The sequence below is a fragment of the Dendropsophus ebraccatus genome, chromosome 6 (genome assembly GCF_027789765.1).
Source record: "Dendropsophus ebraccatus isolate aDenEbr1 chromosome 6, aDenEbr1.pat, whole genome shotgun sequence".
NCBI classification, from domain to species: domain Eukaryota; kingdom Metazoa; phylum Chordata; class Amphibia; order Anura; family Hylidae; genus Dendropsophus; species Dendropsophus ebraccatus.
This window is the reverse complement of record NC_091459.1, coordinates 151,245,555-151,259,458: the sequence shown is the minus strand read 5'-3', so window position 1 is coordinate 151,259,458 and position 13,904 is coordinate 151,245,555. Positions and strand designations below refer to the sequence as shown.

Below are 13,904 nucleotides of genomic sequence, written 5' to 3'. Positions count from 1 at the left end.
CTCTCCTGTATATAGCCAGCATGGTGTGGGTGTATAGGGGATATCCTCTCCTGTATATAGCCAGCATGGTGTGAGTGTATAGGGGATATCCTCTCCTGTGTATATAGCCAGCATGGTGTGAGTGTATAGGGGATATCCTCTCCTGTATATAGCCAGCATGGTGTGAGTGTATAGGGGATATCCTCTCCTGTATATAGCCAGCATGGTGTGAGTGTATAGGGGATATCCTCTCCTGTATATAGCCAGCATGGTGTGAGTGTATAGGGGATATCCTCTCCTGTATATAGCCAGCATGGTGTGAGTGTGTGTGTATAGAGGATATCCTCTCCTGTATATAGCCAGCATGGTGTGAGTGTATAGGGGATATCCTCTCCTCTATATAGCCAGCATGGTGTGGGTGTATAGGGGATATCCTCTCCTGTATATAGCCAGCATGGTGTGAGTGTATAGGGGATATCCTCTCCTGTGTATATAGCCAGCATGGTGTGAGTGTATAGGGGATATCCTCTCCTGTGTATATAGCCAGCATGGTGTGAGTGTATAGGGGATATCCTCTCCTGTATATAGCCAGCATGGTGTGAGTGTATAGGGGATATCCTCTCCTGTGTATATAGCCAGCATGGTGTGAGTGTATAGGGGATATCCTCTCCTGTATATAGCCAGCATGGTGTGAGTATAGAGGATATCCTCTCCTGTATATAGCCAGCATGGTGTGAGTGTATACAGCGGGTCCCTCCATTGCCCGGGGCTCCTGCTGTGTGATATCCCACATCCTCCCCCGGCAGCTTTGGGTCAATAATAAGTTTTGTTGTCTCTTGGTTCCTTTTTAATTAAAGTCAGTGAAGTGCGGCGGACGTGACATGTGCGGGAGATGGACGGCGCTAATGTCACCCCCTCCCCTGATACGTATGGAGCAGGATCCCCCCCCACACACACACTGATATGTCTGCTATGTGTAACTGGTGTATGGAGGAGGAGGATGGGACCCAGCACCTACAGAAGTATTCACCCCCCCCGAGCCCCCCGGTATGTCTGGTGTATGGAGGATGATGTGATAGGACCCAACACCTACAGAAGTATTCACTCCCCCCCCCCCCCCCCGTGCCCCCCGGTATGTCTGGTGTATGGAGGATGATGTGATAGGACCCAACACCTACAGAAGTATTCACTCCCCCCCCCCCCCCGTGCCCCCCGGTATGTCTGGTGTATGGAGGATGATGTGATAGGACCCAACACCTATAGAAGTATTCATGCCCCCCGGTATGTCTGGTGTATGGAGGATGATGTGATAGGACCCAACACCTACAGAAGTATTCACCCCCCCCCCGTGCCCCCCGGTATGTCTGGTGTATGGAGGATGATGTGATAGGACCCAGCACCTACAGAAGTATTCACCCCCCGAGCCCCCCGGTATGTCTGGTGTATGGAGGAGGATGTGATAGGACCCAACACCTACAGAAGTATTCATGCCCCCCGGTATGTCTGGTGTATGGAGGAGGGTGATGGGACCCAGCACCTACAGAAGTATTCACCCCCCCCCCCCCCCCGAGCCCCCCGGTATGTCTGGTGTATGGAGGATGATGTGATAGGACCCAACACCTACAGAAGTATTCACCCCCCAACCCCCCCCACCCCACCCCCGGTATGGAGGATGATGTGATAGGACCCAGCACCTATAGAAGTATTCACACCCCTCGAGCCCCCCAGTATGTCTGGTGTATGGAGGAGGAGGATGTGATAGGACCCAACACCTATAGAAGTATTCACCCCCCGGTATGTCTGGTGTATGGAGGATGATGTGATAGGACCCAACACCTACAGAAGTATTCACCCCCCAACCCCCCCCACCCCACCCCCGGTATGGAGGATGATGTGATAGGACCCAGCACCTATAGAAGTATTCACACCCCTCGAGCCCCCCAGTATGTCTGGTGTATGGAGGAGGAGGATGTGATAGGACCCAACACCTATAGAAGTATTCACCCCCCGGTATGTGTGCGTCTGGACCTGTACGGCTCAGCTGACCACATCCTTTGTCTTCTAGGTGGACTGTGTTGTCAGGCTTCATGTGGGATCCATTAAAGCTTGTAGCCCTGGTGAGAATGGGCAGTGCTTCACCGTGGCCTGGCATCCCTCCAAACCCCACCAGTACCTGGCAGCTGGATTCTATGATGGTGAGGGCCTCCTATGTGACTGCATCCTAAATCTGCCCACACTGAGGTGACCCCTGTCCTCTCCTGCTCGGGGATAGTCCGCTCCTTACACTGGGGTGACCCCTGTCCTGCTCGGGGATAGTCCGCTCCTTACACTGGGGTGACCCCTGTCCTGCTCGGGGATAGTCCGCTCCTTACACTGAGGTGACCCCTGTCCTCTCCTGCTCGGGGATAGTCCGCTCCTTACACTGTGGTGACCCCTGTCCTGCTCGGGGATAGTCCGCTCCTTACACTGAGTTGACCCCTCTCCTGCTCGGGGATAGTCCGCTCCTTACACTGGGGTGACCCCTGTCCTGCTCGGGGATAGTCCGCTCCTTACACTGAGGTGACCCCTCTCCTGCTCGGGGATAGTCCGCTCCTTACACTGAGGTGACCCCTCTCCTGCTCGGGGATAGTCCGCTCCTTACACTGAGGTGACCCCTCTCCTGCTCGGGGATAGTCCGCTCCTTACACTGACCCCTGTCCTGCTCGGGGATAGTCCGCTCCTTACACTGAGGTGACCCCTGTCCTCTCCTGCTCGGGGATAGTCCGCTCCTTACACTGTGGTGACCCCTCTCCTGCTCGGGGATAGTCCGCTCCTTACACTGAGGTGACCCCTGTCCTCTCCTGCTCGGGGATAGTCCGCTCCTTACACTGAGGTGACCCCTCTCCTGCTCGGGGATAGTCCGCTCCTTACACTGAGGTGACCCCTGTCCTCTCCTGCTCGGGGATAGTCCGCTCCTTACACTGAGGTGACCCCTCTCCTGCTCGGGGATAGTCCGCTCCTTACACTGAGGTGACCCCTGTCCTCTCCTGCTCGGGGATAGTCCGCTCCTTACACTGAGGTGACCCCTGTCCTCTCCTGCTCGGGGATAGTCCGCTCCTTACACTGAGGTGACCCCTCTCCTGCTCGGGGATAGTCCGCTCCTTACACTGTGGTGACCCCTCTCCTGCTCGGGGATAGTCCGCTCCTTACACTGAGGTGACCCCTCTCCTGCTCGGGGATAGTCCGCTCCTTACACTGAGGTGACCCCTGTCCTGCTCGGGGATAGTCCGCTCCTTACACTGAGGTGACCCCTCTCCTGCTCGGGGATAGTCCGCTCCTTACACTGGGGTGACCCCTGTCCTGCTCGGGGATAGTCCGCTCCTTACACTGAGGTGACCCCTGTCCTCTCCTGCTCGGGGATAGTCCGCTCCTTACACTGAGGTGACCCCTCTCCTGCTCGGGGATAGTCCGCTCCTTACACTGAGGTGACCCCTCTCCTGCTCGGGGATAGTCCGCTCCTTACACTGAGGTGACCCCTGTCCTCTCCTGCTCGGGGATAGTCCGCTCCTTACACTGAGGTGACCCCTCTCCTGCTCGGGGATAGTCCGCTCCTTACACTGAGGTGACCCCTCTCCTGCTCGGGGATAGTCCGCTCCTTACACTGGGGTGACCCCCTGTCCTGCTCGGGGATAGTCCGCTCCTTACACTGAGGTGACCCCTGTCCTCTCCTGCTCGGGGATAGTCCGCTCCTTACACTGAGGTGACCCCTCTCCTGCTCGGGGATAGTCCGCTCCTTACACTGAGGTGACCCCTCTCCTGCTCGGGGATAGTCCGCTCCTTACACTGAGGTGACCCCTGTCCTCTCCTGCTCGGGGATAGTCCGCTCCTTACACTGACCCCTGTCCTGCTCGGGGATAGTCCGCTCCTTACACTGAGGTGACCCCTGTCCTCTCCTGCTCGGGGATAGTCTGCTCCTTACACTGAGGTGACCCCTCTCCTGCGCGGGGATAGTCTGCTCCTTACACTGAGGTGACCCCTGTCCTCTCCTGCTCGGGGATAGTCTGCTCCTTACACTGAGGTGACCCCTGTCCTGCTCGGGGATAGTCCGCTCCTTACACTGAGGTGACCCCTCTCCTGCTCGGGGATAGTCCGCTCCTTACACTGAGGTGACCCCTGTCCTCTCCTGCTCGGGGATAGTCCGCTCCTTACACTGAGGTGACCCCTCTCCTGCTCGGGGATAGTCCGCTCCTTACACTGAGGTGACCCCTGTCCTCTCCTGCTCGGGGATAGTCCGCTCCTTACACTGAGGTGACCCCTCTCCTGCTCGGGGGGACGCTCTGACGTGAAGGTTATAGTCTCCAGGTGGAGAGGTTGGCCCTATATCTCGGGGTATATGCTCTGACGTGAGGGTTATAGTCTCCACATATATGTCCGGGGATTTTCTGACTGTCGGGTGGACACTCTGATTGAGATGAGCAGACGAGTGGTTAACCATTTGTTGCCCTCTTCTTTGGTTCTGATTTCAGGGACAGTAGCAATATGGGACCTAAAGACAAAGTCTGTTCTGCAGAAGGTGCGGCAGGGCGGGGTGATAAAGCAGTACCCCTTCCACAGCCTCTCCGCCCACGACAACGCCGTCCGCAGCATCGAATGGTGTAAGGCCGACAGGTATGGGAGCAGCACATGGCATCATTGTGTGGCTCTTACCTGACTGCATTCTATCGCTCTCTGTTATCAGCTGCTAGTGGTCTTATTTACATCCTGAACCTTATAACGCTCCTGTAGTGTAATACACTCAGTGCTGTGTTTTCCTTCCTTTCAGTAATTTCTTTGTGACGTGTGGAAACGACCGGCGGCTGAAGTTCTGGGATCTCCGCCGTCTGCACGTGCCGGTCAACAATATCAAAAGGTTCCAGAGCACGGAGATCACGTGGCTGCTGCCATACTGCGGGGTGGCGGTGGCGCAGGATAACTGCTATGCCTCGTGAGTTTCCCGCACACTCCGGCCGCCATATTCCTTACCTCACAGACCTGACACCCCTCTCTCTCCGCAGACATGGCCTGTGCGGCATCCATTACGTGGACTCCGGCTTCCTGGGCTACAAGCCGTACTTCGCTGCCCCTCGCAAAGGAACTGTGTGGGTAAGAGGGGCTTTATAGGGTCTTCACTCGCTGTATTGGTTGCTTGTGCTTTTCTCACAGCATTTCCCGTCTGCTCACAGAGCGTCTCTGGTTCGGACTGGCTAAGCTCCATCACATCAGGAGACATTACTGGAGAGGTCATGGTCATCATGTTGCCCAGTCTGAACGTTCAGTCCATCAACACCAAGCGACCGTCGGACCGCAGATTTGTGAGTGTGACCCTTGTATGAGCCCACGTGGGCTTTGTGTGAGGCCATTATTCTGGAGTCTTTTTGGTCACTTCTTTCCTTGGTCCTTTCTTCCTCACAGCCGGTTTATAAGGTGGATTTCCAGTCCTTTGCTCCCCCGTCTGAGGCTAGTCCGGATGCCGGTGACCACACCATGAATGGGCCCCTCGCTGAGAGTCGTCACTGGGAACACTTCAAGCCAAAGTCATTCCGTGCAGCAACTGGACGCTTCAGTCTTCTTTTTCAGGATACAAATCTGGTAGGTTCCGTATAGACTGTGCGGAGAATCTGGACCTGGAGAGTGTGGGGACCAAGGACCATGACATGTTGTTACATTACAGTGTACATGGCCTTACATAGGACTGCATAGTCTGGCGACAGATCTGCACCACAGTGAGGAGTGTGGAGAAGCCAAGCAGCAGCGCTGTGCACCCTCCTCTGTGTCGCAGTATTGGGGAGGGTGGTTGTTGGTTCCACCGTCTGCACACGGTGATTGCAGCAGCATGGACCTCCTCCTCCCCCATACTCGTCCCATAAAGCACTGTACACCCTGGATCGACTCCTGCAGTGTATGATGAAGATGCTGTGAGTGAAAGCACAGACCTTGTCTTGCTCACACCACTGAGGATTTGCTGGTGGATTTATCTCCTCTGACACATTGCAACAGATCCTCAGCTGTGTGGCCAGGACTACGTTTAGTACAGGGGCCTCTCTGCTTTAGATAATTGCCCTCTTTCTGATACAGAGGGACTTCCATAACCTGAGCAGCCGGGAGCCATTTAAGAGGATGCAAGCCAATGAGCTGAAGGGTGATCTGAACATGGAACGTGTGCAGCTGGAGGCCATACACAAGGTGAGGATCGGCCGTAGATGATGGACCTGCTGGGAGGTGGCCACTAAAGGGGTAGTGCGGCGCAAAACATTTATTCACAAAAGAACACACATTACAAAGTTATACAACTGTATGTGTATGGCCCCCTTATACAATATGTATATGTATGTTATACAATATGTATGTGAATGGCCCCCTTCCCTGTGTTCCCCGGAACCCCCACCCCGGAAGTGTGGTGCATTATACTCACCGCATTTGTGTAGACACCCGGCCGCCATCTTGGGACAATGACGACATCTTCGGGAGGCTGGCCGAACTGCTCCAGCCGTCAGTCATGCCGGCCCCCCTTTGCCGTGTCATCAGCTGCTCGGCCGCGATTGGGGTGGGGGGGGGGGGAGGGGAACACGGGGAAGGGGGCCATTCACATACATAACACACATTACAAAGTTGTTTAGCGCTGCACTACCCCTTTAATGTGGGAGATGTCACATGATGTACATTCCATGTGAGGTTGGAGGAATTCTCCACCTTGTGTGGCTTCCACCATGCCACTCTTTCCTGACACAGTATGGAGAAACTCTAAAATGTTCAGGATTTGACACTTCTGTTTTTTTGTCACTCTTAAGGTCCGTTTCAACCCCAACCTGGATTCGTACACGTGGATTGTGTCTGGAGGTCACTCCGGCCTGGTCCGAGTCCACTGTGTCCAAGGTTTGCAGTCTGTGGTTGGTCAGAAGATCATTCAGGAGAAGAGAGCCAAGTTTCAGGCCATGTATGAAGCCGTGGAGACCGTCACGGAGTCTGAGTACAGCCCGCAGGTCCAGCATTGTGTGGTGGAGGTCTAGAGACTGCAGACATCTAGTAGAGGTGCTCAGTGTGCTCTATAGGTGTCTTTGGCTCTTTTCTATGAGATTGTCGCTTTAACGTCTGTTTTTAGTTGTTTTTAACTTTTTGTGCCCAGATGGACCTTTCTCCAGCACTTGCACTGCCCTGGGCATTCGTGTGGGCAGGATTTTCGCAGCACAGGGACTTATAGTAGGATGGGATAGAATCCTGCTACAAGGTGTGTGCATATGTATGAACACACGGACCTGAGTAGTAAAGACAGAGACACAATAACTCATCGCTCATATTGAGCTCCTTGTTAGGTGACTTCTGGTTGTTTATTAAAATTCTCCTATTTTTACAAGTGCATTTAGTCTAAGGTGAGCGTTGTGCCATAGGTGGATGTCCAGTCTGACCGAGGGGGTGTGAAGAGTGTAGGCCTGGTCTGTGAGGCTGTGTGAGGCCTGTGACTGTGGGTGTGTGAGGATTGGAGGCCTGGTCTGTGAGGCCTGTGACTGTGGGTGTGTGAGGATTGGAGGCCTGGTCTGTGAGGCCTGTGACTGCTGGTGTGTGCGGATTGGAGGCCTGGTCTGTGAGGCCTGTGACTGCGGGTGTGTGCGGATTGGAGGCCTGGTCCCTGACTGAAGATGTGTGAGGATTGGAGACCTGGTCCCTGACTGAGGATGTGTGAGGATTGGAGGCCTGGTCTGTCACTGAGGATGTGTGAGGATTGGAGGCCTGGACTGTCACTGAGGATGTGTGAGGGTTGGAGGCCTGGACTGTCACTGAGGATGTGTGAGGATTGGAGGCCTGGTCTGTCACTGAGGATGTGTGAGGATTGGAGGCTTGGCCGTAGACTAAGGATGTGTGAGGATTGGAGGTCCGGCCCGTGACTGAGGGAGTGTGAGGATCAGAGGTTTGGCCCATCAACTCACAGGACTTGGTGCCACCATTACCATCAGCAATAATTCTGTCTCTATGTGGTCCATCTCTTGTTTGGATATGTGGTGGAAGTTCCGTAACTAAGGAGCTTATATTTCATGGTTTTGTCTGAATATGTTGGTGGCGGCGGCACTGATTTATCTCTTTGTGTTGAGATGTGTGGTGGTGGTCTCAGTAACATAGCTATGGCGTCCATCTCTCTTTGTATTTGGATGTGTGGTGGTGGTCTTAGTCACATGACAATGGCGTCCATCTCTTTGTGTTGGGATGTGTGGTGGTGGTCTCAGTGACATGAGAATGGCGTCCATCTCTCTTTGTATTGGGATGTGTGGTGGTGGTCTCAGTCACATGAGAATGGCGTCCATCTCTCTTTGTATTGGTATGTGTGGTGGTGGTCTCAGTCACATCACTATGGCGTCCATCTCTCTTTGTATTAGGATGTGTGTAGTGGTCTCAGTCACATGACTATGGCGTCCATCTCTCTTTGTATTGGGATGTGTGGTGGTGGTCTCAGTCACATGAGAATGGCGTCCATCTCTCTTTGTATTGGGATGTGTGGTGGTGGTCTCAGTCACATGACAATGGCGTCCATCTCTCTTTGTGTTGGGATGTGTGGTGGTCTCAGTCACATGAGAATGGCGTCCATCTCTCTTTGTATTTGGATGTGTGGTGGTGGTCTTAGTCACATGACAATGGCGTCCATCTCTCTTTGTGTTGGGATGTGTGGTGGTCTCAGTCACATGAGAATGGCGTCCATCTCTCTTTGTATTGGGATGTGTGGTGGTGGTCTTAGTCACATGACAATGGCGTCCATCTCTCTTTGTGTTGGGATGTGTGGTGGTGGTCTCAGTCACATGACTATGGCGTCCATCTCTCTTTGTATTAGGATGTGTGTAGTGGTCTCAGTCACATGACTATGGCGTCCATCTCTCTTTGTGTTGGGATGTGTGGTAGTCTCAGTCACATGAGAATGGCGTCCATCTCTCTTTGTATTGGGATGTGTGGTGGTGGTGGTCTCAGTCACATGACTATGGCGTCCATCTGTCTTGGTATTGGGATGTGTGTAGTGGTCTCAGTCACATGAATATGGCGTCCATCTCTTTGTATCGGGATGTGTGGTGGTGGTCTCAGTTACATCACTATGGGGCAAAGGATTTTTATTTTCTTTATTATATAAAAACATTGTGTAGAGCACAACGAGAGATACAAATATACAGTCACAACGTGACGACAAAACCACAGTGTCACAAACAACCATCTATACAACCAGCGGGGGGAGAATGAAGACCCTCACCACAGGGCTCCTGGCAGGGGCAGTGTTATTACTTCTCGGCTCGCGCTCCACCTCGGTGGACACAGAGTTTAGTATTCGAGTCTATGAGCTGCTGGTCATCAGCACCCCTCCAATGTGTGTGCGCTAAACACGCTACACTGTGTCACATGGTCACGGCAAGTGTTCATATAATATGGAATAAGAACATGGAGCTCACACTGTAATGGATATAACACCCGTCCTGCTATCGTTACAAGTCATGAGAAGCTCTGCACCCCCCACAGCTCTGGGAAATGAGTTTCTCTGTAGGCCCCTGCCAGCAGCCTCCTCTGAGGAGGGGGGGTTCATATACTTACGGAGGTTATGTGACAGTAAGAGGAAGGCTGTGCTGTCCATGGCCCGTTTATGGTAATTCGCTATATTGACTAATACCCGAGAGAAGACAAGAACCAGAGCCTTCCATCAAATGTCATACAACCCCAGGAACCTCCCCTACGTTAACGTGGAAAGACAAAGTACATACACTGTGTTATAGACCAGAGACACACAAGACACCACAGTGGACAACGTGAGAATGAAATCCAGACGCCTGCAGCCGAACGCCCCGCAGAGCTGACATTCATTCCTGACAATCAGCCAGTGTCCACCTACGAGCAATACAGAAGTATATTATGGCACGGGTCCTAGGAAAACCCTGGGTCTGACCAGCGTCCGTACAATCTATCAGACCCGCGCTAGGAGTCGTATTAGTCCGAACCAGACCCTATAGGTCTTGCCATGGATGCACGGATATCAGTTAGCGGTGGCCACCGAGCCGTCATCTTGGCTACGCCTCATGGACTAATGGGACATTTAAGTGGACGATTATTATTATTGTGTCGCGCTATGTGCTCAGAATTTCCAATCATTGAAAACTTAATGAGACAAGCAAAAAAAAAAGTGTGTGGAGGATGAGTGTATACTCCCATGGGGCCAACGTGTGCAATGGACCGAATGGATTAGAATAGTGACCACGCACCATCCATTTCCTCAGCCTCTCCGAGCACAGCTTAAAGAGAACATGCCAGAAAATGACCAATTGTGTACATAATAGTTTTATAGTAAACAGATTTATTTATTTTTTTAAATTTTGGTGGTTTGTTATTTTTCTATTTATATTATAAAATCATCCAGAAATCTTGCAGTTTTCACTCTCCATACTGGGGCTAAGGGCCTTGTTCTGACTGTGGTGAGGAGGCTGGCTGCTGTAAAGTGATCTGTACAGCATTGCAGCATCATGTGACACCAGCAGATAGAGGAGACAGTAGCAACTCCCTGGGGAATGACCTCCTCAAAGATCACAGACTCCTCACAAGGGTACAGAGTCTGTCTATTGCTGTCTATGTCCATGAGTCTTACTGTAAAAACAGCTCAGGAAATACGGCTGCCCGCTTAACAATGTACAAAAGGTGACATCAAAATATTAGTCAAAAAATAGAAACTGATTAGCATAAAATAACAAGTTTTACTATCCGACTCCACTCAGTATAAAAAATTCTAGGTGATCCGTTGTCTTTAAAGGGGTTATCCAGCGCTACAAAAACATGGCCACTTTCCCCCTACTGTTGTCTCCAGTTTGGAGCGGTTTTGAAACTCTGTTCCATTGAAGTAAATAGAGCTTGGTTGCAAACTGCACCTGAACTGGAGACAACAGTAGGGGGAAAAGTGGCCATGTTTTTGTAGCGCTGGATAACCCCTTTAAGTAACTCTGGGTCTAGATATAGTTGTGATGATTCCCCAGCACCTCGCCGTCTTCAAGTGTACCTGTCATTATGCAGTGGAACAGCGTGCAGTCGCTCCTGGTGCCAGAAGATCAGGTAACCTTGCATAGAACCACGCTGGTTGAGTTCAGAGTAGCGCAAATGCTTGGTTCTTGCCCAGAGTGGTAACGTCCAAGGTTACCCAATCTTCCGGTGCCAGGATTGACTGCAGACTGATCCGGGAAAGCCACCTAATGACAGCTCCCTGATCATATTCCCAGAGTGTTTGAAAGGCTAATAAATGATCAGGAATCGGCCTGGGAGTCGGGAGTGTCATCTTTGTGTCTGTTCTGGAAGTGTGTTACATGCCATGTTCTAGAACAGGAGACCACGGTGATGCTAAGGCTTTCCCTGTGTAGCTTAGGACATAGTTGGTATTGTTAGTGGCAGCCCACTATGTTCATGCTGCCGCCGGGGCCTCGCTCTGCAGGGTGCGGATTTCAGTCACACTTTGAGAGACTTGCTCTGTAAACACAATCTTTCATCACTAGACGGAAACACTGCCAGTGTGGAGATGACCTCTGGGCAGACGAGGGCGCAGTTTCTGCTTTCCCCATCACTGTGGGGAACAAGGGATTATGTTTTCCTATGACCATTATTTTACAATCAACAGCTTATACTGAGCAATTACTCTAGAAGACATGGGCATGTGCAACGTAAATTCACCCTGCAGGGTAAAGGCCCTATTACACACTGCAATGATGGGCCTTACTTGGCCGGTTACCGACCTTCTGGGTGATAATCGTTTAGTGTAATAGGACGTGTTAAAAAAACGCCACGATCAGCCGACATCATGTTAGCGATGGTCTCCTGCTCTTTGCTTCTTGTAATAGGAGCTGCGTCAGCAGACTGTGCGGACATCAGTGGGAAGCCTGAAGTGCTCCCCGCTCGCTCTCTCTGCGTGTAATTGCACAGACAGAAAGCGGGAAATGAGGAGGAAGCTAGCGCGGTTGTATCATTAGTGCCGTGAATATTCAAACCCTTTCCCTGGAAAGAGTCCACTGCAGGGCTTCCACATCTGTGCTGTCCGTGTTTCACGGACCACTGATCATATTTACAATCGTAATTACGATCGCGTTAATGACTTCATACCAATTTATCCTCTCCTCATAATACCGATCATTGAAAAGAAAACAAATTATTGCTTGTCATTCGCTCAACAAGCACTTAAGCAATTTGTCCGTACGTGTAAAGGCCCGATTACACAGACCGATATCTGACAGATTTTTGAGACCAAAGCTAGGATTTGAAAAGAGGAAAAATCTTAGTCTTTCATTTATGACCTGTTGTTTATAGTCTGTTTCCGGCTTTGGTTTCAATGATCTGTCAGATAAATCTGTCTGTGTAATAGAGTCCTAAAAGCACCCAAACCTAAGCTGTTGTTCCTAATGTATGGCCAGCAAGAGTCTCCCGGAATAAGTCCGCTTCCAAGGGTCTTCCGAAACCAACGTTGCTAGGAGATTGCCCGCAATCCTATATGTTTTTAATCGTTGCTGTATATTTGCACAGTGTTTGGCTTTATCGATAACTGACCTTTTCTTTGCCTAATGTTTAGGTCTCCTGTATTATGTGTAAATCTTGGGTTCAGATATCAGACAAGACTAGGCCTGCAGAGGTCATACCATAGCTGGCAGTCTGGTCCACACACATACGTACAACACATGACATTAAAGCTCTCACACCACATGACACAATAGATTGCACAATATCTGACCGAGGTGAGAGCTCACATTATATGGCATCACGGTGGTGATGGGACATCACGCTTCACTTTGGAATGTTGGCAGAACGCTGCATAGGCGAAGTGGAAAGTGGAACCAGAAGTGGACAGCCGGTCTTGGTCTACAACCACATGGTCTGGGATGGATAATGGTGGTTAATGGAGCTACCTCAATGCTGGTGACTCATATGGAAGACAACTTATATTCTAATGTGCAATGGTACAGATCTCACCCCACCGGACACAAGGAACAAAATTAAGGGGAACAGAAATGCCTGGATCTCGAGGTGCCATGTGCTGGGTGGCACATCAACAGATTAGAGTGAAGGTCTTAAAACCAGACCCCATGACCTGGCCATTAATTGTCCCCCTAAGCCAGTGTTTCTCAACTCCAGTCCTCAAGACCCACCAACAGGTCATGTTTTGCGGATATCCCATACAACGAACAGCTGTGGCAGTTACTGGTGCACTGACTATAATTATATTAAACAGTAACTGTGGTCATCTCCCAGTGTTATTCATGCTTTCTTGGATCACGTGGGAAAATGGAGCATGGGGGATAAAGCCCCTGGATTCCGGGGTATCAATGGCAAGAAAAGAAACTTGATTCCTCCAGCTCATATAAAATTCCACTTTATTAATTCCAAAAGTCTAAAATGGTAGCCGACGCGTTTCGAGCCTACTTAGCTCTTAGTCATGGCATCTGCATAGTTAGACAAACAGACTAAGTGTTAATACACAAAGATTACAAACGTGGTTAAAAACATATATATACACATAGAAACAAACACAGAGGGAGATTCTTGTACATCATGAGTAATCCTATTCTTGTGACCGTGATTGATACTTGTATAGTATCCTGTACACTGATCCGTGTTCCATCATTGTTAACTGGCTCCAATATCAGTAAACCAAACTAAATAAATATATATAGTATGTAATCAATAAATAGTTAGTATGTATGGTTAGCTGTTAATTAGCTACAATATTAATGAAGCAGATTAGGTATACATCCTGATATAGAATTGATATATAATACATTGGTATATATAAATAAAGAAAGAAAGAAAAGCCATAATACCTGGATCCGCAATGGGCTATATTCATTTCCCCTAGATTATTGCGGATCCAGGTATTATGGCTTTTCTTTATTTATATATACCAATGTATTATATATCAATTCTAT

The 13,904-nt window shown here is 50.5% G+C and overlaps 1 protein-coding gene across 4 annotated transcripts in view; it reads left to right on the top strand.

The window, feature by feature from the left end:
* Positions 1 to 7,353, top strand: part of GTF3C2 (general transcription factor IIIC subunit 2) — a 41,288-nt gene extending 33,935 nt beyond the window's left edge. For all 4 annotated transcript variants that reach the window (XM_069973280.1, XM_069973279.1, XM_069973281.1 and 1 more), the window contains exons 13-20: positions 2,045 to 2,174; positions 4,485 to 4,626; positions 4,781 to 4,942; positions 5,013 to 5,100; positions 5,181 to 5,309; positions 5,410 to 5,586; positions 6,073 to 6,180; positions 6,786 to 7,353. In XM_069973280.1, coding sequence (XP_069829381.1) covers positions 2,045 to 2,174; positions 4,485 to 4,626; positions 4,781 to 4,942; positions 5,013 to 5,100; positions 5,181 to 5,309; positions 5,410 to 5,586; positions 6,073 to 6,180; positions 6,786 to 7,004 — 1,155 coding nt within the window. In that variant the 3' untranslated portion in view covers positions 7,005 to 7,353. The remainder of the gene's footprint in view (positions 1 to 2,044; positions 2,175 to 4,484; positions 4,627 to 4,780; positions 4,943 to 5,012; positions 5,101 to 5,180; positions 5,310 to 5,409; positions 5,587 to 6,072; positions 6,181 to 6,785) is intronic.
* Positions 7,354 to 13,904: the final 6,551 nt, after the last annotated feature.